General features: G+C 40.0%; 2 protein-coding genes across 2 annotated transcripts; both read left to right on the top strand.

Moving 5' to 3' along the window:
* The first annotated feature begins 3,455 nt into the window (after positions 1–3,455).
* On the top strand, positions 3,456–17,848 carry LOC109155201. The gene is made up of 5 exons (XM_019302918.1): positions 3,456–3,587; positions 6,899–7,055; positions 16,903–16,949; positions 17,064–17,146; positions 17,757–17,848. The coding sequence occupies exons 1-5, from the start codon at positions 3,456–3,458 to the stop codon at positions 17,827–17,829; spliced, it is 492 nt and encodes a 163-aa protein (XP_019158463.1). The 3' UTR covers positions 17,830–17,848.
* A 2,835-nt stretch (positions 17,849–20,683) lies between these two features.
* Positions 20,684–21,880, top strand: LOC109155200. Its single transcript, XM_019302917.1, has one exon. It carries the CDS (start codon positions 20,684–20,686, stop codon positions 21,878–21,880), a length of 1,197 nt encoding a protein of 398 aa, XP_019158462.1.
* Positions 21,881–22,472: the final 592 nt, after the last annotated feature.

Raw genomic sequence — 22,472 nt, 5'->3', positions numbered from 1 at the left:
ATTTGTATTTACCATCATGATTTGTATGGGTCCGTTAGTGTGACACCTTAAAATATTTTCCTTCAAATTCCTTTTTATAAAGTTTCAAAATAGAATTTATTTTATTATAACGATGATTTAGCCAAAATGTGTATAAATAAAATATTTTAAACACTTATTTCAAAATGATTTCCTAGAACTATTTATATAATTATTATTAGTTATGGTTTTAGAAATCCTATTTAAAGGATATTTTTATTTCCTAAAATCTCAACCCAAAAGTCTATTTGAGACAAACTTGAGAAGCCATTTTATTTGTACCAATTCCCTTAACCCAAATGATTTTTAATTCCTAATCTAAATGATTTTATTTGAAATAAAAAATATTTATGACCCAATTTCCTAACCCAATCTTTGGCCAAATTACACATTTTACATAATCCCCAAATATGATTTGTGTGACCTAAAACCCTAGCTATAAATAGAACATTTTGCTAATGTTCATTCCTTCCCTAGTATCCATTCATCAAATCTCTCTCTCTCTCTTCCTCTCTATGAATCTCGTCTCCCTCCCTCACGGCTACAGATCGACAGCAACACCCACCACCGTCCTCAACCTTTGTCTCTCTTTTGGTCGATTGCGGAGGCGAGTCAGCGGCGATGCTCTGTCCGACGAGTGCCGCCTTCTTCTCCTCCGGTGACCCTTGTTCTTTCCCGGCGAACGTCAGAAGCATGGTAGCAGCAGCTGTAACACCCCGAAATCCAAATTCGACTAAGGGATTAATTAAGTAATTAATCCTATTTCAATTGGTAATTTAATTCCTAAAATCCTGAAAATTCAATAGTCGGGGACTAGTAATTGACTAGTCAACCCCAAAGTCAAGGTTGTGCGTTAAGCTTTTTAAGGATTTCCCTTGTTTCTTACACCTCTTCATGTTAGTAAGGGTATTCATGACTTTTCACCTTTTGTTAGTATTGTAAGCTAACCTATTAGAACACCCTCATTTCTCTCCTTACACTTTCCAAATTCTAACTCCACCTTCTCTCTAAAAAGGTAGATAGCTTTTCTTCCAAGCCAAGTTGAAGCTTTGTCAAATCTTCAAGAGTTGTCTCCAAGATTCTACCTTTCATACATTTGGGCATCTAGGAGGGTAAGATCTATATTCATCTTGTGTTTTTAGTGTTTTCTAAGGTGTTTTTTCTTAAAGATAGAATCTTTATGATCTTTTGGTGTGTTCTTGAAGTGGGTTTGGAAGGTGAGCTTTGTTAGGAGCTTGGTGAGGTGTTAAGAGAAGTTTTTTGTCTTCAAGAGGTAACCCATGCTCTACAAAATCTATTTTGCTTACCTATATGATGATTTCTTGGATTCTACATGATTTTGCTATGAAATGTGAGTGTTTATGCATTGTCTTGTGAAAATGCATATCTAGAGCTTGTGTTTAAGGTTCTTTTATGCCATTGCTTGGCTATTCCTTTGATTCAAGTCATTTTGTTGTATTTGGTGAGATTTGGCATGTTTTGGACTTGAATTTGAGCTTGGAGTTGAAAATCCCCGAAGGGATTAATTTTGGTACAGGTGTGCACCCGCGGGCGGAACGACGGGTAAGGGTCCACCCGTCGCCCACTCGCGGGGTACAAGAGCCTCGAGGGTATGCACCCACGGGCTAAACCGCGGGTAGGGGCCTACCCGTGGGTCCACCCGCGGGGTACAATGTATGGTTGTGTGGGGATTTGTTCCCCGTGATTCTTTTGACTCGGTATTTGGTCTTTTGACTTCCCGATGTTCTTTCGTGGAACTATTTGAGTGTCTTCTTGATGTTTCGTATGTATAGAACTATATGTTAGGAATCCATGTAGGTTTTGGTGTATTGAATCGTGTTAAGTGTTCAACATTGTGTTTCGTTGAATCGTGATGAGTCTTGTTTGTTCTTCGGAACTACGTTTGGTTTACCCGTTTGATAAGCATGCTAGTTCGATGTTTAAATGCTAGCATGTGTGTTGTTTGTACCTTCCTATTGGTTGATGATGACTTGTGTTATTCATCGTAGTTGTTGGACTGTGATCCATTCCTTGATTGAGTATGGTTTCATATCTTCTTTGTGATCCGTTGATTGATTCCTGTTGAGGTGTGATGTGTGTGTGGCTTTACCTGGATTGCACGATTAGTGGTATGGGACACTAGTCACCAAGGTATTGCTGTGGTCCTCGTGGTGGCCATGACGTGATTATGGAGTTGTGACATTTGTGTAAGATTCACGTATTTCTTGGGTGGCATGTGTTGCCGTGTGTGTGATCGGTACCCTCGTGTACTATGAAATCGGTGGTTCTTTTGGAGATCTGTTGGAGAGGGAGCGACGGTCCTCAGAGGAAAAAGGTTGGACTTGGTGTACAGGGGTCCTGGCGGTAAAGGTTGGAACTTGACATAAGGTTGGGGGTAGCCATAAGGTTGGAACCGGGCATAAGGAAGGCATATCAACTCGTGATGGGTGATGTCACGAGGGCTTGTGTAGCCGTTGTTGTGAGTTCTCTTCTTGTGACGTGTGTAGTCACAAAGGCATGTGTTTCCTTGGCATCTGTTGCCATTGGGTGTATTCTTAATCTCTTGTATCATGCATGTCGGGTGTTAATCTATTGTGTGATGATAGATTATGCCTTGAGACTTCTTGTGAGTCGTTGTTATTCCTTGTAGTCTTAGGATGTGTTCCCGTGTTCTTGTTGAGAGTGTTTGAGTCTTGTGTTGACTATTACTCTTGGTTTTGGACTCATATATATGTATTCCGTTTCGAAAATGGCTTTACAAACTTATATCTTATATATGTATGATATTTCACATGTATTGGTGGGTTACCAACATTATTCGCTGACCAGGCGTCGTCCCATGTTTTATGTGTTTCTTTCAGGTGATGTTTAGACGAGTGCACGGTTTAGTGCCAGCTAGTGTAACTCCTCCCTTATGTTTTATGGCCTGTGAGCCAATTTAGACTTAGTACTTTGTGATGTTGGTTTTTAGATGTTGAACAATGCAGATGTTAGCCTTTGCGTTCACCCCTGGGTGAGTGTGGCATAGCACCCCTTCACTTCCAGTTTATATATTTCCTCTTTCAGTCTTCCGCTGTGTTTGATGTTTTGGTTTAGATATCTGCATGTTTAAGGCTTTAAATAGCATGGAAATTAGGGGGTGTTACAGTTGGTATCAGAGCCTAGGTTTGAGCCTAGGAGGGTTAAGTCTAGACTTTCTAAGTGGTTAAGTATGGTTTGAGACCTTTAAGCGACCTTAAGACTCTAAGTGTTAGGCTTAGGGCTCTAGGTTGCCGGTGAGCTGAGTGTTGCTTTCAGTTATTTGCTTGCTTGTTGTCTTTTTGGTAATCGTGTTGTTGTTGTAGAAGTTTGCGATGCCTCCTCGTCCACGAGCGCGCACCCCGGAGACCCCGACGAATGAGCAGCTTGCTACGAACCTCCAACAGTTGACACAGACGATGCAGACACTTAGCGAGGCTTTGTTGAACAACAACCACCCCGTGCCACCTCCTCAACCTGCTGGGCACATGGATATTGGTCGTTTGGTGTCGGGTCACAGACCGCCGACCTTCACGGGTGAAGAAGACCCGGTGGTTTTGGAAGAATGGATGAGAGTGTTCGACAAGATCTTCGCGGTTGTGGGTTGTCCCGAGGAGAGAAGGGTAGAACTGGCAACGTTCTACTTCAGTCATGAGGCTGATCTGTGGTGGATTCATGAGGGTCCGACCTTCCTTGAGGAACCTGAGTTCGGTTGGTCTACGCTTAAGGATAGGATGTGCGAGAGGTTTTACCCGGCACACGTGCGAGCCGCCATGTACGAGGAGTTCCTCCACCTGCAGCAAGGATCTCTGTCTGTGGTCGATTACCACAAGAAGTTTTTGGAGTTGGCGCGCTTCGCTCGGATGCTCGTGCCCACGGAGCTCGCTAAGGTCGAGAAATTCGTTGCCGGCTTGAATTATGAGGCACGAAAAGCTTTGACTGTGAGCAGGTCGAGTTCTCTTAAGGATGCTTATCTGAGTGCCGCGGATCTGTACCGTGTTGAGCAGCTTCAGCGGGGATCTTTTGAGCTAGCAAGGAAGAGGACCGAGGGCGGAGGTTCTACCACCTTCAAGAAGCCACGACCGAGTTTTCAAGCTAAGAATGTGTCATCTTCGACCCAAGGACCCAATCGGATGGAGCAAGGGAATCAAGCCTAGACATCTCCTTGTCATAGATGTGGGAAGGTGCATGCTGGTCAGAACTGCAACGGCTTCGCGTTGCGATGCTATCGTTGTGGTGATAGAGGTCACAAGGTCGCTGAGTGTCCCCAGCAAGACAACCAAAGGGCGTTGCCACCACCCCCAAGAGCCGGAGGAGCAGCGGGAGGTAGCTCGAGCCGTGGAGCAGCTGGAGCCAGACCATCAGGGAGAGTCTTCGTGATGGGGCGTTCGCAAGCAGAGTCCGAGGGTTTGGTGGAGGAGGAGCTAGCAGGTAATCCTTTCCTAGCCTACCCTTGTCTTTCCTAGCAGCTGGAGCCAGGCCATCAGGGAGAGTCTTCGTGATGGGGCGTTCGCAAGCAGAGTCCGAGGGTTTGGTGGAGGAGGAGCTAGCAGGTAATCCTTTCCTAGCCTACCTTTGTCTTTTGTGCGCAGCTTGTTCCTTGTTGCCTTGAGTGTTGTCTTGTGTTTCTTCATTGTCTACTTGAGTTACTTGGCTATCCTTGTCATGTTTTTCTTTGATAACGATTCTTTTGGAGTTAAATGTAAGCTCTTGTCGATAGATGACTTCCTTAGTTTTTGCGGGTAAGTTTCGTTGTGAAGTTAGTTATTTGACTTCGGAATGAGTCATGTTTGGGTTAATTCTATAATCTTTTCACTTGGATATTCTTGCAACCCTTCCTTTTGAGAACCATCTAAATTTCCCAAGTATTCCTTGAAATTGAGAATAGAAAACCCATGTACAAATCCTATCTTGTCTAGCCAAAAAGTCAAGCAAAAGGTTTATTTGCAATCTCTAAGTTTGAAACCCAAGCATATTCTTTACCAACCTAACTCCTAAACCATTTGAGCTAATTCTCTATCTTAAAACTTACTCAATTTTAATTTCATCTAAACCATAAATTTCCACTTTACCCAAATCCCCAAATTAAATCATCTTTTCCCCAAATGTTACCCCAAAAATCCCTAAATTCCCAAATCTTCTTCTCTCTTCTTCCTTACCCATGAGCAGCTGAGATACACACCCCACCCGTCGCTTCACCTGCAACCCGCCACCACCGCCGATCCGCCGACGCACCGTCGCTGACCGCCGCTGTCGACACACCGCCGGAGCCTCCCCGCCGAGCTGCCCTGTTCGCCGGAAGCCCAGAGAGAAGCAGCGAGAGCGAGAGAGAGAGTCGTCGAGAGAGAGTAGTAGAAGGAAAAGTTATGGGCTTCGTTTGTTGAGCTTTGGGTCATCTCCTACCATGCCTAGAAGGTCAAGCTTGGCTAGGAAAGTGGAATGGGTGGATGCCCACTACCATGTTCTTGAAGGTAAAGCCTTTGAACCTCAATCTTTTCCTAATTTCTTGTTGGATATGCTTAGATTCCAAGGTTTGTTGGATGGGTTTCTCGCCATAAGGGCCGAAGACTTACCCGAGTTTGGTTAAGGAATTTTATCGTCACATGGTTGTGACAAAAGATGGTGATAAGCTTGAGATCACTTCTAAAGTGAGAGGTGTGAAGGTAGTTCTGTCTGAAAAGAGGCTGGCTCAGCTTTTGAGTTTGTCTGCTTCGGGAGTTGCTCAGTATAGCGGTAACTCATGGATTAGTACGGATACCATGGGGTACCGGGACTATTTGAGTTATTTTTTGGGTCGCACGAGTGGTTTCAATCAAGCTTCAAGGCCGGAGCAAAAGTGGTTGTCTGCAGAACAGAGGATCTTGGTTATGTTGATATCGGATTGTTTGTTACCCAATAACAACAAAATAAGTTGTTGGGAAAGTTGGAGTGCACCTTTGCCTTTTGCCTCAAGAATATGGTCAAGTTCAACCTGCCAGCTTTGATGTTGCAACATATGGTTTTCGGTTGTGATCATAACCGGAAAAGCCTAACGTATGGGATGGTGTTAAGCTGGATCTTGGTTAGGAAATGTGTAAGTGTTGATGGTTGTCTACCGAAGGCCGTGGGAAAGTTGGTGTTGGATGCCACCAATCTTCGAAGTTGCTAATTGTTTCAGTTGGATGATGGTGATTACATCACTCTTGAAGAAGTTGCAAGGAAAGCCCCTGAAGAAAGAGCTGAGTTGGCAGCCGAGCTTGGGATTCATTCCGGGAAGTTGAACCTCGCTGTTCAGAGTTTGGGAGGCGATGGGATGTGTTCCCGTGTTCTTGTTGAGAGTGTTTGAGTCTTGTGTTGACTATTACTCTTGGTTTTGGACTCATATATATGTATTCCATTTCGAAAATGGCTTTACAAACTTATATCTTATCTATGTATGATATTTCACATGTATTGGTGGGTTACCAGCATTATTCGCTGACCGGGCGTCGTCCCATGTTTTATGTGTTTCCTACAGGTGATGTTTAGACGAGTGCGCGGTTTAGTGCCAGCTAGTGTAGCTCCTCCCTTATGTTTTGTGGCCTGTGAGCCAATTTAGACTTAGTACTTTGTGATGTTGGTTTTTTTATGTTGAACAATGCAAATGTTAGCCTGTGCGTTCACCCCTGGGTGAGCGTGGCATAGCACCCCTTCACTTCCAGTTTATATATTTCCTCTTTCAGTCTTCCGCTGTGTTCGATGTTTTGGTTTAGATATTTGCATGTTTAAGGCTTTAAATAGCATGGAAATTAGGGGGTGTTACAGCAGCCCGGTTTCTCTCATCTCTTCTTCTCGTTGACGGCAACAGCAGCGGCCAGACCTCAGCGATGCTTTGATGCAGTAGATCAGCGATGAGCTTAGTTTTTTTCCCTCTCCTCTGTATTTTTGGCGTAGCAACAGTGGGCAGAGGTGGATCTCTGGCGATGATGTAGATCTGGCAATAGCTTCGCAAATCTGGCACGGTTGGAGCAGTTTTCGGCGGTGGTTGGTCCCCTCCTGCGACGACTGTAACACCCCAGATTTTCGAAACTTTTAAAACTTATATAATAAAGGTAAATTCTCATTAAATCCCATACAGAGAAGTACTAAACATAAGAATACGGGGTGTTATACCACATCTGAGCTGGAGAACTCAGATGCACAGGCTAAACTATCTAATTATCCTTAAACAACATCATTACATCATTATGGCACGCAGGCCGAATATGAAACTATCTATCTAAGCCTTGGGTCCTCTAGCGCGCTCCGGAGCTTATCGTCTGTGCTTGAAATCCAAATATATCTGTTCAGCGAATAATGCTGGTAACCCACTCTAACACGTTGAAATACCGTATAAGTATATATATATATATATATATACATATATATATATATATATATATGTATATATATATATATATATATGTACATATATATATATATATACATATATATGTACATATACATATATATATACATATACATATATATATACATATATATATACATATATATATATATATATATATATATATATATATATATATATATATATATATATATATAAGAAAAATCATTTTGAAGCAAGAAGATATATCCTAGGAAACTCTAGTTTCAAAACCGGAATAGACTCGACAAATTGGGATAAGCACATTCAACAGTTATAACCAAATATGTAAAGATACTAGCATATATACTATGGGATAAGCATATTCAACAGTTGTAACCAAGCATGTAAAGATACTAGCATATATCCTATGGTCACGGATTCACTTCATCTTATTTATATCATCATTCAACTCTTCACACAAGCACACTTTGTTGGCGCCACAGGACCAATCGCATGCCCATACATGAGGATCAGCGCATATAGCTCTGACACGATCCCGCAGCACCCTGCCTCGTATCGCAACACGAAGGGGTCGATCGCAACCGACCGATGAACCGCAACTCATCATAATGTTTGATCGCAGCCAAACAGTGGACCGCAGCCCAAGAGTAATCATCTGACCGCAGCCAGGAATATGAACCGCAGCTCATGTAAAACGTTTGATCGCAACCAAACGGTGGACCGCAGCCCGAGAGTGTAATTCTGACCACAGCCAGCTTCTGAACCGCAGCTCAGGAACAACCAATTTGATCGCAACCAAATTTGGGTATCATGCACACATAACACATAGCAAGCACATGCAACTCATATTAACACATTGGGAAAGGGGAGAAAACGTATAAAGAAACTTATGCGTGGTCATCCACAAACTAGGAATAGTCCTAAGGGGTTCATACTTCTTTCACCTAGGCCAACGGGATACCAATTCAACTAGCATGCGATACATAAGACTCATTTATCCTACGAACGGTACCCGAAACATCAAACTAGACCTAGGCACGATAAACGAGGTCCGTTGGGACACCACGAGGTTCGGGGAAACATCAAATGGGGAAGCCGGAGTCCCGAGTTGGACAATTTCCAGCGGGTAGCCGGTGGGTGGAGGACCACCCGCCGGCGACCCGTCTCCGGGCAGCGGGTGACTGACGGGCAGTCGCCTGCCCGCCGACGATGCCCTTTTCGGGCAGCGGGTAGGTGGCGGGTCCCCCTACCCCCACCTACCCCCCACTGACTTTTTACCAAAATAAACGTCCCGGGATCCGTTGTGGAAACCGAAACCATGCTTAGACACTTTTGAACGCAATTGTTGACACCACGTAGACAATAAATAGATCAAAAGCAAGAATCACATAGCACATATCCTATCATGACTTCTGAACATAATCAACGCCCGAACATGCGAAATCCCACCCAATTATATCAAGAATAACACAATACGAAATTCCCCAATTTTAACCTAGGGCTCTAATCATATTCAAATCAATAAAATCATAGTTCTTCTTTTAATCATCAAAACATCAAGATTCATCAAGAACATCACATAATCATCAAGAACCTCTTATCATCATCAAGATCATCAAGATCACACATAAAGTCATCCCACAATCATCAAGAACATATCATCAATATCATAAACGATTCATCAAGACACAAGTATAGAGAGGAGGCCAAAGAAGATAATTATAGCAAGGAAAATAGGTTTTGTTGAGACATGGGTTACCTCTTAGCCTTAATTATTCATTCCTTGGCTATTAAGGTTCTTCCCTAAGATTTCCATCCGTTTTGATCTCCCTAGGCTTGGTGGTGGGGAGTCCCTTGGGAATTCTTGTGTGGTGATATCTATTATGGTGTGACTTCTAGGTGCCTCCTATGTCCTTATATATATATATATATATATATATATATATATATATATATATATATATATATATATATATATATATATATTTTAGGAGTCCTAATTAGGGTCTGAATTGTATGAGTTTACTAATTCTATTCCTTATGGGACTAAGGACTTGTTTTAGGGATAAGGGTTCATGATCTGTGGTGGACCACTTTAATTAATTAAAGGGATTTCTAATCAAATTAAATCCCTTTTAATTATTATTAATGAAATTAATTAAATAATTAATTTGGGATTAAAGGCCGTAACACGGGGTGTTACACTCTCCCCTCCTTACAAGAAGCTTCGTCCCCGAAGCTTGGTAATTATTTTGGGGTAAAGAGCCCGAATTAGTATAGTAGTTTATAAGGACAGCATTATATGGGAAGTATGTACACACAATATGTAAGTTTTACAGGTGACTAATACATAACATAGAAGTTTTACACATGGTCATGATTTTTATTCAATTATTTTATAATGATTTAACATATAGGGTCACAAGTTGTACCGATCGTATAATTATTTATGTACCTAAATGAGAGGCAAACACCATGCGGGTGCAGGTTCGGATAGCCACATAATTATTATAAAGTATATATGCACATATATCAACATAGGCGAACCTCATTTACGAGTGAATGCAGACGTTTAATTATGTAGTGTGGTGTGTTGTGAGCTAAGATGCCATATATGTAGGATCTATGGCTAATCTTTGTGCTTAGCAGATTATACCAAATATTCACAGTTACGAAGCATCAAGCCTAACATGTATGATAGTTAACTATTTATGTTATATGCGAAACCTGCAAGTTGGCATGATTATATGTGTTCAATCGTAATTATGCTAAACATGCAATTTCTTAAGTCTATGGGCATAGAGTGTGAAGGCATGTGGCCCTATTTTAAGTCTTAAATAATAACTAGTCCTGTGGAAATCATAAAGCACACATATGTATTATTTCACATGTTAGTCTAGTGTATGATTAACAATTAAATTCACGTACCTAATATCGTGGCATAACCAAACTTTTGTCATGTAAATTCAGGAAGGTCATAAATCATATGATAATTAGTCAAATAGCGAAAATTAGATTCGGAGGAAAAGATTGTAAGTAATTAGGAGGAAAGGCTCTTGCTTCTTATGGGGTAAATAAATTCTGGGGAGACAATAGAATTAGAATCTTTATTTTGTATTCCATGGATAACGGCGGGTGATCACATAACAAGTATTGGCACTTATATGCAGATTGCTTGTAATTAATAATATTGTACATATGCATAGTGGGATGCCTTATAACATACCGTTTTTGTCTAGCATGCGTGTATATGTATATGTGTGTGTGTTTTGACATATACATGCGAGCTATGTGATTTGTCATGCAACACATATGAAAAATATAAGTTTCCACCTATAATTTGCATCTAAATATTCTTTAATAAGTACGAGTAAGATAGCCTAGGTTCACGAGTACTAAAGGTTTTATCTTGACAGAATGTAATCACACAAGCACTTAGGAAAATTAGTTTTCTCTCGGTGGTAATTAGGTTTTCGGTAGGCGTAATTTTTACCTCTAGAAGCCTAGAATATCTGAACAACTTTAGAGTTGAAGACCTTTGATTGCTAATTCCTAAATTAATTGATGACCTGATGATGAGGCTAAAGTTTAAAATTATTTAGGGAAGGTAAGAGTGGTAACAGGGAGGCCATGCGAGGGGGAAAAGTAGAATTTATGGTTATCTCAGGACACGTGTATGTATGTATATATATATATATATATATATATATATATATATATATATATATATATATATATATATATATATATATATATATATATATATATATATATATATATAAGAGTGATGTAATTTGTATGAAATGGTATTTCAGGGTTAGGATATGCTAAGGGCAAACCCATAGATGCATATAAGATTATCGTAGCTAGGGTACATGTGTGTGGTTTTGGGCTAGGGATATTGTTGTATGACGTATGAATAAGGGAGGATGTTCTATAAGCTCATAAGTTTACTTATATATATATATATATATATATATATATATATATATATATATATGCATATAGGGACGTACTGTATACGGCGCAGCTATGGAAGGTTTAAGATTAAGCAAGGTGATTAGGGTTAAGGTGTAATAATAATAATAATAATAATAATAATAATAATAATAATAATAATAATTTTGGTGTAAGTGTAGCATATGACTGTAAATGGGGATTTACTACATACTTTTAGGAATGTATACATATATATATATATATATATATATATATATATATATATATATATATATATATATATATATATATAATAGAAGTTTTAGGGGAATATATTTAGAATAGTAGTAGTATACCTATTTATGTATAAATGTTTGTGTAGTGGGTCCTTATCTTAGTGGTAAAAGGGTTCTAAACAATGTATTGGAAGCTTGTGGTCTATTATGCAACATGGACCAAAGTCTAGAGGGATAGTTTTAAGATAGTTTGGGGATGAAATATATTTTTCCAAGGATAATTTCGAGATGACCACTTGTTTTAGGTTTCTACCGGTCTCACTCATGTTGACTTTCGGGTCGAAAACTTAATACGCAAAGGTATCCGAGGTTTTAGATTTCTAGAAATAGAATTGGTCCCTATAATTTCTATGTAACATATAAACAAATTAATTAGGAAGGTAATTCGACTTTCATGTTCAAGCATTAGATTGTCATCTATATGTTAAACACATAGGAAGTATCAAGGGAGACACACAAATTAAAGGCATAATGGATCAATAAAAATAGGAAGTCGTGAAAACATACCGGACCAGTGGGCGCGAGGTGGGCGGTCGACTGCCTGTCAAGTCCCCACTGGGATGTGGCAGTGGGCACGTGGTGGGTGGTCGACCTCCTGCCAAGGCCCCACTGGAACGTGACTGTGAAGGAGGAATCACTTCGGGAAAAGCCCCGAGAATGCACAATTTTAAGTTCAAGGAATTCAATACTTATGTGAACAACGAAAGGGGGTTGAATACATGGAAAAGCTCAAGGGATCGCGTTATTAATAAGGAGTATGGGAGGCTTCAATTAAATATCATAAGGATCCCGCGCCCCATTCTTTCCCTTCTTAATTAAAGCTATGTTCCCCAAAATTTCCCTATGTAAGTGATAAGTGCTTATTTCTCTATATTTTAGCTCCTTTCACTAAGCCATTTTGTTTATAGATCATTCCAAATTTCATTAGATTAGGACTAATTTGTGTTATTTTGCAAGGAATTTGGTTTGAAAAGCTTTGGAAGCAAAAATGAATATTCTCATGCATTTTGAAGGACATTGGAGTCAAGTGGAGCTTTATGGATATATTTAGGGTTCATGGGAGCCAAGGAGAAGCTAAGATGATGGACAAAACACTTCCAAGGAAGCCTAAGAGTGGTGTATTCAATGGTCTTAGTCATGTGGGCAAACCAAAGCAAAAGAGAAGCAAGCGACCATGCAATTGCAATTCCCGACCTGCACGTCGACGTCATGGTTTTTGGACCATATCTCAAGATAAAAACATCCAAATTACATGATTCTTGTTCCATTGTAAAGAAGACTTAAAGGGCTACAACTCATATTCAGATATCAAAGCCTAAAAATGAAGCCACAGTGGTCAAAATCATCTTTGAAGTTAAAGTTCCGAACTTACAGATTTCACCCGAAACTGACCACTGTTTGGTAATTTGATCATATCTCGGTCTAGGATTGTCCAAATTAAGTGATTCTTGTGCCATTTGAAAGAAGACTCGAAGGGCTACAACTTTCATGAAGACATCGAAGCGTAATTATGAAGACAAAATGGTCAAAATCAGCCTACAAAACGGAGTTCTGTTGCAGAGTAGAGCTCGACGCGTCGAGAAATTTCTCGACGCGTCGAGATTGGGCAGAATGTCGCGATTTTCTTACTGTAAATGTTCGACGCGTCGAGAAATTTCTCGACGCGTCGAAACCCCCCGTCTCTACTCTATTTTAGCTGAGTTTTCACTCATTTGTACTTGGTTTTGAACCCCATTCGAACCCTAACTATTTTCTACTCTTTCTTTTCATACTTTAGTGTTAGATTAGGTGTAGATTTAGGTTCTTTATCATATTTCAAGCTTGTATTCAAGGATTCAACACTTGGATTCCAAGATTTACCATCCTTTTCTTAGTGAAGTTTTCTTCTCCCTTTTATCTCTTTATCTTGCAATGTTTATGCTTTACACTTATGCTTTTGTGTTCTTTGTGCTATTTAATCATGAGTAGTTAGTTTATGGGCTTGAGTTAGGGTTGTATTATATATCTTGATGCTTGATTTGTGATTATTGCATAAAGGGGATTTTGCCTACCTAGGGTTCTTGAGTTTATGAAGGATTTGTGTTTGTATATTGTTAATGCTTGGTGTACAACATTCATTGACATGTTTTGGAGGATTCTTGGCCTCAATGAGAGTTGGGTCAAGATTCCAAGCCACTCCTTGCATAAACCCGATTTTTCCTATGAAAATGGGGGAAGTTGGGGGCTTTTGATGCTTTGTGTGCTTGATGGACCCCTGAGGACGATATAACACCCGAGCTCACATCTTATTTTTGCTACAATCAGTAAGTACTTAGCGGGCTATTTAGTGAGTAAACTATATTGGTCAATTATGATTAGGACAAGTGAGCCCTTATAAGTTGAATAAAATTACTAATTGCAAGTCCCAAAATACTTTATCAAGTAACAGATATCCGAATAACGCATGTTTGGTCAAATAGTTAAGCAATAATATGCAGTTCCTAACATGGTCTAAAATCAATTTGGAACATATATGCTTAAGCAAATAAACAAGTATGATAATCAAAGAGTGATAAGCAACAAAGCAGGTAAAAGCATGCAAGGACATAACAAATTCCTAGGGCCAGTATGTGGAATGAAGAGTCAGTGTGTTGTACGCTTACCTTGATGTGATAAGCGAAGGGGAAATTCTTTGAATTAATGTGGGGTAAAGTGAGGGGTGGTTTATGTGATGTAGGTAGGTTCACAATCTCACCGCGCGTCCTAAGATTCCTGAATCCTATGTTCCTAAATACCTAGAGTTCAAGCCTAATGTCCTAAAGTCTGGTCTTAAGAGTCTTATCCTAGGGTCAAACTTAGGCTCTAATACCAACTGTAACACCCCAGATTTTCGAAACTTTTAAAACTTATATAATAAAGGTAAATTCTCATTAAATCCCAAACAGAGCAGTACTAAACATAAGAATACGGGGTGTTATGCCACATCTGAGCTGGAGATCTCAGATGCACAGGCTAAACTATCTAATTATCCATAAACAACATCATTACATCATTATGGCACGCAGGCCGAATATGAAACTATTTATCTAAGCCTTAGGTCCTCTAGCACGCTCCGGAGCTAATCGTCTGTGCCTGAAAGCCAAATATATCTGTTCAGCGAATAATGCTGGTAACCCACTCTAACGCGATGAAATACCGTATAAGTATATATATATATATATATATATATATATATATATATATAGATATAAGAAAAATCATTTTGAAGCAAGAAGATATATCCTAGGAAATTCTAGTTTCAAAACCGGAATAGACTCGACAAATAGGGATAAGCACATTCAACAGTTATAACCAAACATGTAAAGATACTAGCATATATCCTATGGGATAAGCACATTCAACAGTTGTAACCAAGCATGTAAAGATACTAGCATATATCCTATGGTCACGGATTCACTTCGTCTTATTTATATCATCATTCAACTCTTCACACAAGCACACTTTGTTGGCGCCACAGGACCAATCACATGCACATACATGAGGGTCAGCGCATATAGCTCTGACACGGCCCCGCAGCACCCTGCCTCGTATCGCAACACGAAGGGGTCGATCGCAACCGACCGATGAACAGCAGCTCATCATAATGTTTGATCGCAACCCAAACGGTGGACCGCAGCCCAAGAGTGATCATCTGACCGCAGCCAGGAATATGAACCGCAGCTCATGTAAAACGTTTGATCGCAACCAAATGGTGGACCGCAGCCCGAGAGTGTAATTCTGACCGCAGCCAGCTTTTGAACCGCAGCTCAGGAATAACCAATTTGATCGCAACCAAATTGGGGTATCATGCACACATAACACATAGCAAGCACATGCAACTCATATTAACACATTGGGAAAGGGGAAAAAACGTATAAAGAAACCTATGCGTGGTCATCCACAAACTAGGAATAGTCCTAAGGGGTTCATCCTTCTTTCACCTAGGCCAACGGGATACCAATTCAACTAGCATGCGATACATAAGACTCATTTATCCTACGAACGGTACCCGAAACATCAAACTAAACCTAGGCACGATAAACGGGGTCCGTTGGGACACCACGAGGGTCGGGGAAACATCAAGGCGGAGTCCCGAGGTGGACAATTTCCAGCGGGTATCCGGTGGGTGGAGGATCACCCGCCGGCGACCAGTCTCCGGGCAGCGGTGCCCGACGGGCAGTCGCTTGCCCGCCGGCTGCCCGCTGTCGGCGACGCCCTTTTCGGGCAGCAGGTAGGTGGCGGGTCCCCCTACCCCCACCTTCCCCCCACTGACTTTTTACCAAAATAAACATCCCGGGATCCGTTGTGGAACCCGAAACCATGCTTAGACACTTTTAAACGCAATTGTTGACACCACGTAGACAATTAATGGATCAAAAGCAAGAATCTCATAGCACATATCCTATCATGACTTCTAAACATAATCAACGCCCGAACATGCGAAATCCCACCCAATTATATCAAGAATAACACAATACGAAATTCCCAATTTTAACCTAGGTCTCTAATCATATTCAAATCAATAAAATCATAGTTCTTCTTTTAATCATCAAAACATCAAGATTCATCAAGAACATCAAATAATCATCAAGAACCTCTTATCATCATCAAGATCATCAAGATCACACATAAAGTCATCCCACAATCATCAATAACATATCATCAATATCATAAACGATTCATCAAGACACAAGTATAGAGAGGAGGCCAAAGGAGATAATTATAGCAAGGAAAATAGGTTTTGTTGAGACATGGGTTACCTCTTAGCCTTAATTAATCATTCCTTAGCTATTAAGGTTCTTCCCTAAGATTTCCATCCGTTTTGATCTCCCTAGGCTTGGTGGTGGGGAGTCCCTTGGGAATTCTTGTGTGGTGATATCTATTATGGTGTGACTTCTAGGTGCCTCCTATGTCCTTTTATATATATATATATATATATATATATATATATATATATATATATATATATACCTTATATATATATATATATATATATATATATATATATATATATATATATATATATATATATATATATATATATATATAGGAGTCCTAATTAGGGTCTGAATGGTATGGGTTACTAATTTTATTATTTTTTATAGGACTAAGGACTTGTTTTAGGGATAAGGGTCTATGATCCGTGGTGGACCACATTAATTAATTAAAGGGATTTCTAATCAAATTTAATCCCTTTTTATTATTATTAATGAAATTAATTAAATAATTAATTTGGGATTAAAGGCCGTAACACGAGGTGTTACAACGACAGTCCGGTGGTCCCTCTCACCGGCAGTGGAGCTTGGAGTGAGGTGAGATGTTGTTGTTGTTGGTTGTAGATTATTGAGGATGATGACTTTATGAAGAAGTATATATTTATGTTGTTGTTGTTGAAAATAAAGATGGTGAGATTTGTGTTATTGAAGGTGACGAAATGGCAATGTGGTGGTGGTTTGGACAGAAACAGAGAAACTACAGAATTGGAATGGATTAACAATGAATTACTAAGGTAATTAAGACTAATGATTGTTATTAGAGTTTAATTATAATAATTAGTGGTTAATGTTGTTGGATTATAGATTAACTGATGATTAGTGAGGTTGGGTTTGAGCTAATGATGATTAAAGTTTAATGATGAGGATTATTGGATAATAATGATTAGCATAATTATTGAATAATAATAATTTTGATGATTAGGCAATGATGATTGATAAAGTGGTGATTAGCTAATGATTATGTGCTAAGGATGAATTAATGGCGATCAAGTATTAATGATAAAGCGGTTTATGTTTGACAGTTTGAGATTAAAGCTAATGGTTGGTGATTAAGGTTTAATGACAATATTTAGTATTAATGAAGAGATGATGATTTAATGACAAGGCAAATAATGATGAGATTATAATGATCTACTTAGGAATCTATTCTATTATGAATATTAAAGGTGAAAAATTATGAAAATGTTATGGATTGATCAATGGCTTAATGATGGTGATTATGAGTGAAGTAAAGAAGGGATCATGGATTTAATGATGAGGTCATAATTATTAATGATGGGTTGATTATGGATTAATACTATTATTAATGTTAATAGTATTGGTAAATGAATAAAGGGTTCTCAGGTTCCCTATTGATGTGATTAGCCTAAGAGTGAGCTTAGGATTGGATGCGTTTAGCTTTTGGAGCTTAGCTTGAGGTAAGTTTCTATGTCCGTTTAAATTACTTTGCCATACTAAATGTTCTACTTATATGATTTGTGTATTTAAATTATTTTGAGAATGGGTTCTAGTTCTAAAATGTGATAAATAGCAAAATATGGTTATGTTGGTGTTTGACTTGTGATCTATATGAGTTGAAACTATATTTTTGAAAGGTGTATAAGCTATGGTGTGCCTAAATGTTTTACGTGTTGAAAACCTATTATAATTGGAATTGATTTGAGTATTAGAAAACTTATAATTTTGTGATACACATATATATTTATACTTTGAGAAATTGTGGTTGAAAACCTAAGTATATTGAAATGAGTGAAACTATGTTTATATTGGAGGATATGAAATTATATTTACTTTTGAAGGACGATTGTTTTTGGAGGAAATGTGTAAATTACAGAAAATATATTATTTTGCATATTATTATATTCTTTTTGGAGGATAATAACTATTATGGAAAGTATGGATATTGATGGGTTATAATGCGTTGTATTATTTGAAAACTATAATTTGGATAGCCTACGGGCAAATGAGAATATTCATGAAAACCTTTCTTGGAAAACTAATATTACTTTTGGAGGATATTGTATCTATTTTGATAACTATTCTTGTTTTTGGAGGATATATAAAGATGTATCTATTTTTGGAGGATATGTAGATATGATGGATGGTTGTGGAATGGTGGACTTCAGTCCTATGTGGGTTCTGGTCCTATTTTTGATGAGATTGTATCTGGTAGAAAACATCCTGGATACCTATTATGTGGAGTAGCCTGGTAGAAAACATCCTGGGCTACTTGGACTAGTTACTACTTTTTTGGGTGGGGGAATCCCATTAGAGGGCGTGCACACTTAAGGTTTTAGTCCTTTATCCCACGAAAGGGACAAACTTGTGGAGTGGCCGGTAGAGTGGTTTACCGTGTCACTAGGGCTTAGTTGATCTAAGACCCTTCGTCCCTTTCACCTTATATATATGAGAGTATATGGATATGTGAAATCTCGTGAGTGATGGTTATGATATTCCTCCATATGTATATGTGATGTGACACCCCGAAATCCAAATTCAATTAAGTAATTAATCTTATTTCAATTCGTAATTTAATTCCTTAAATTCCTGAAATTTAATAGTTGGGGACTAGTAATTGACTAGTCAACCCCAAAGTCAAACATGTACCTTGAGCTTTGAAAGGAGTTCCCTTGTTCCTTACACTTCCTTATGTTAGTAAGGGTATTCTTGACCTTTCACTTGTTGTTAGTATTGTAACCTAACCTAGTAGACCACCTTCATTCTTTCCTTATACTTTCTAAAAATCTAGCACCACCTTCTCTCTAAAAATGTGAGTAGCTTTTCTTCCAAGCCAAGTTGGAGCCTTGCCAAAACTTCAAGTGTTGCTTCCAAGATTCAACCTTTCATATATTTGGGCATCTAGGAGGGTAAGATCTAAGTTCATCTTGTGTTTTTGGTTTTATCTAAGGTGTCTTTTCTTAAAGATAGGATCTTTATGATCTTTTGGTATATTCTTGAAGTGGGTTTTGAAGGTGAGCCTAGTGAGGAGCTTGTTGAGGTGTAAAGTGAAGTCTTTAGTCTACAAGAGGTAACCCATGCTCTACAAAATCTATTTTGCTTACCTATGTGAATATTTCTTGGATTCTACATGTGTTTTGCTATGAAATGTGAGTGTTTATGCATTGTCTTGTGAAAATGCATATCTAGAGCTTGTGTTTAGGGTTCTTGTGTGCCATTGCTTGGCATTTCCTTTGATTCAAGTTATTTTGTTGTATTTGGTGATATTTGGCATGTTTTGGATTTGAATTTGAGTTTGGAGATGAAAATCCGCGAAGGGATTTATTGTGGTACAGGGGTACCCGCGGGCGGAACGGCGGGTAGGGGTCCAACCCGCCGCCTACCCGCGGGGTACACAGGTTGGGCAGCCTGTACCCGCGGGCGGAACCGCGGGTAGAGGCCTACCCGTGGGCCCACCCGCGGGGTACGTGTTGCGGATGTTGGGGGATTTGTTGCTAGTGATTCTTTTGACTCGGTATTTGGTCTTTCGACTCCCGTTGTTCTTTTGTGGAACTATTTGAGTGTCTTCTTGATGTTTCATATGTCTAGAACTATATGGTAGGAATCCATGTAGGTTTTGGTGTCTTGAATCGTGCTAAGTGTTCAACATTATGTTTTGTTGAACCGTGATGAATCTTGTGTGTTCTTCGGAACTACATTTTGTTTACCCGTTTGTTAAGCATGCTAGTTCGGTGTTTAAATGCTAGCGTGTGTGTTGTTTGTACCTTCCTAGTGGTTGATGATAACTTGTGTTATTCATCGTTGTTGTTGTTGGACTGTGATCCATTCCTTGATTGAGTATGGTTTCATATCTTCGTTGTGATCCGTTGATTGATTCCTGTTGAGGTGTGATGTGTGTGTGGCTTTACCTGGATTGCACGATTAGTGGTATGGGACACTAGTCACCAAGGTATTGCAGCGGTCCTCGTGGTGGTCGTGACGTGATTATGGAGTTTGTGACCTTTGTGTAAGGTTCACGTGATTCTTGGGTGGCTTGTGTTGCCGTGTGTGTGATCGGTTGCATGTTTAAGGCTTTTAAAATAGCATGTTTTTAGGGGGTGTTACAGTTGGTATCAGAGCCTAGGTTTGAGCCTAGGAAGGAGTTAAGTCTAGACTTTCTAAGTGGCTAAGTGTGGTTTGTGACCTTTAAGCGACCTTAAGAATCTAAGTGTTAAGCTTAGGACTATAGGTTGAGCGGTGATCTGAGTGTTGCTTTCTGTTCTTTGCTTGTTTGCTATCTTTTGGTAATCATGTTGTTGTTGTAGAAGTTTGCGATGTCTTCTCACCGGCGTATCGTTCTGCTTGAAGAAGTGTGTGATGTCGCCAAGAGACCCAGGACAACAGGAGTTTGTGACACTCCTAGGGTGGTCGAGCAATGGATTCGAAGTGGTACGTCCACTCGAGTGAGTCCCAGCGCAGCTATCTTGCCATCGATCTGTAGTCCAAGAAGAAGTGGAAAGTTGGGAGTACAGAGTTTGCCAGAGGAGTTAACCCAGGAGAAAACCCTCATCCTAAGTGAGGTTCGGACCGTAGACAGTGATGTGGTGATCGGGACGTTTTTGGTGCAAGCTGTTCCAGAAATTGTTTTGTTTGATTCTGGGGCGTCCAACTCGTTCGTATCCCCGGAGCTTGTAAGGAAGTTAGGCCTAACCGAAGGTGTTGGAGTGAATTTAAACGTCAAGGTGGCATTGGGAGAAGTTAAGGCTTGTGATTGCCTCTTCAAAGACGTCAAGATAAGCATCGATGGGGAAGAGTTCTCTAGTGATTTGATACAGTTTGGTCTGGACGGGGTCGATGTGGTCCTGGGTATGGACTGGCTAGGACGGTTCAGAGCCCAGATCTTGTGTGGTGAACAGAAGGTGGTCTTGAGAGGGCCAAATGGGAAGAGGGTGTCGTACCGAGGGTCAACAGGAGAACCAGGGATCAAGTTAGTGTCCATGTTGAAGATGAAAAAGTACGTGGAGAAGGGCCATGAAATCTTCTTATGTTCAGTTGAAAACCTGGAGGCCAAAAGAGATATAGCTCAGACCATACCTGTTGTATGTGAATTCCTCGATGTCTTTCCAGAAGAAATCCCGGGAATGCCTCCTCCAAGAGAAGTTGAATTCTCAGTGGACCTCGTACCTGGTACAGGGCCCATATCCAAGGCCCGTTATCGTTTAGCACCCAAGGAGATGCAGGAGTTGAAGACTCAGTTGCAAGAGCGTCTGGATAAAGGTTACATCCGGCCAAGTACATCACCGTGGGGTGCGCCTGTGTTGTTTGTAAAGAAGAAAGATGGAAGTATGAGGTTGTGTATCGATTACCGCGAGCTGAATCAAGTTACAATAAAAAACAAGTATCCCCTGCCGCGGATAGACGATTTGTTTGATCAACTCCGAGGTGACGGGCTGTTCTCCAAGAATGATTTGAGATCAGGTTACCACCAGCTGAAAGTGGCAGATCAAGATATACCTAAGACGGCGTTCTGAACGCGCTATGGTCACTACGAGTTCACGGTGATGCCATTCGGTTTAACCAACGCGCCAGCAGTGTTCATGGATCTCATGAATCGTGTGTTCAAGGCTCATCTTGATGACTTTGTGATCGTGTTTATCGACGATATCCTTGTTTATTCTCGGGATAAAGAAAAGCATGTGGGTCATCTTCGGACAGTGTTACAGATTCTGAGAGAAAAACAGTTGTACACCAAGCTTTCTAAGTGTGAGTTTTGGAAAGATAGTGTTGCATTCTTGGGTCATGTGATAGACAGCAGGGGCATATCAGTGGATCTGGATAAGATTCGGGCAGTGAAAAAATGGACAGTGCCGACAACCGTGGCGGAAGTAAGAAGCTTCTTGGGTCTAGCAGGTTACTATCGAAGGTTTGTGTTGGACTTTGCTAAGGTGGCTCAACCGTTGACAAACTGTTGAGGAAGGATGTGCCCTTTCATTGGAATCAAGCTTGCGATTTGGCGTTCCGAGACTTGAAAGAGAGGCTCACGACCGCACCCGTGTTAATTCTACCATCCGGGACGGAGGGGTTTGAGGTATACAATGATGCATCTAAGAAAGGACTAGGCTG

The sequence above is a fragment of the Ipomoea nil genome, unplaced genomic scaffold (genome assembly GCF_001879475.1).
Source record: "Ipomoea nil cultivar Tokyo-kokei standard unplaced genomic scaffold, Asagao_1.1 scaffold2694, whole genome shotgun sequence".
In the NCBI taxonomy this organism is placed as follows: Eukaryota; Viridiplantae; Streptophyta; class Magnoliopsida; order Solanales; family Convolvulaceae; genus Ipomoea; species Ipomoea nil.
This window is presented reverse-complemented; position numbering and strand designations above follow the sequence as displayed.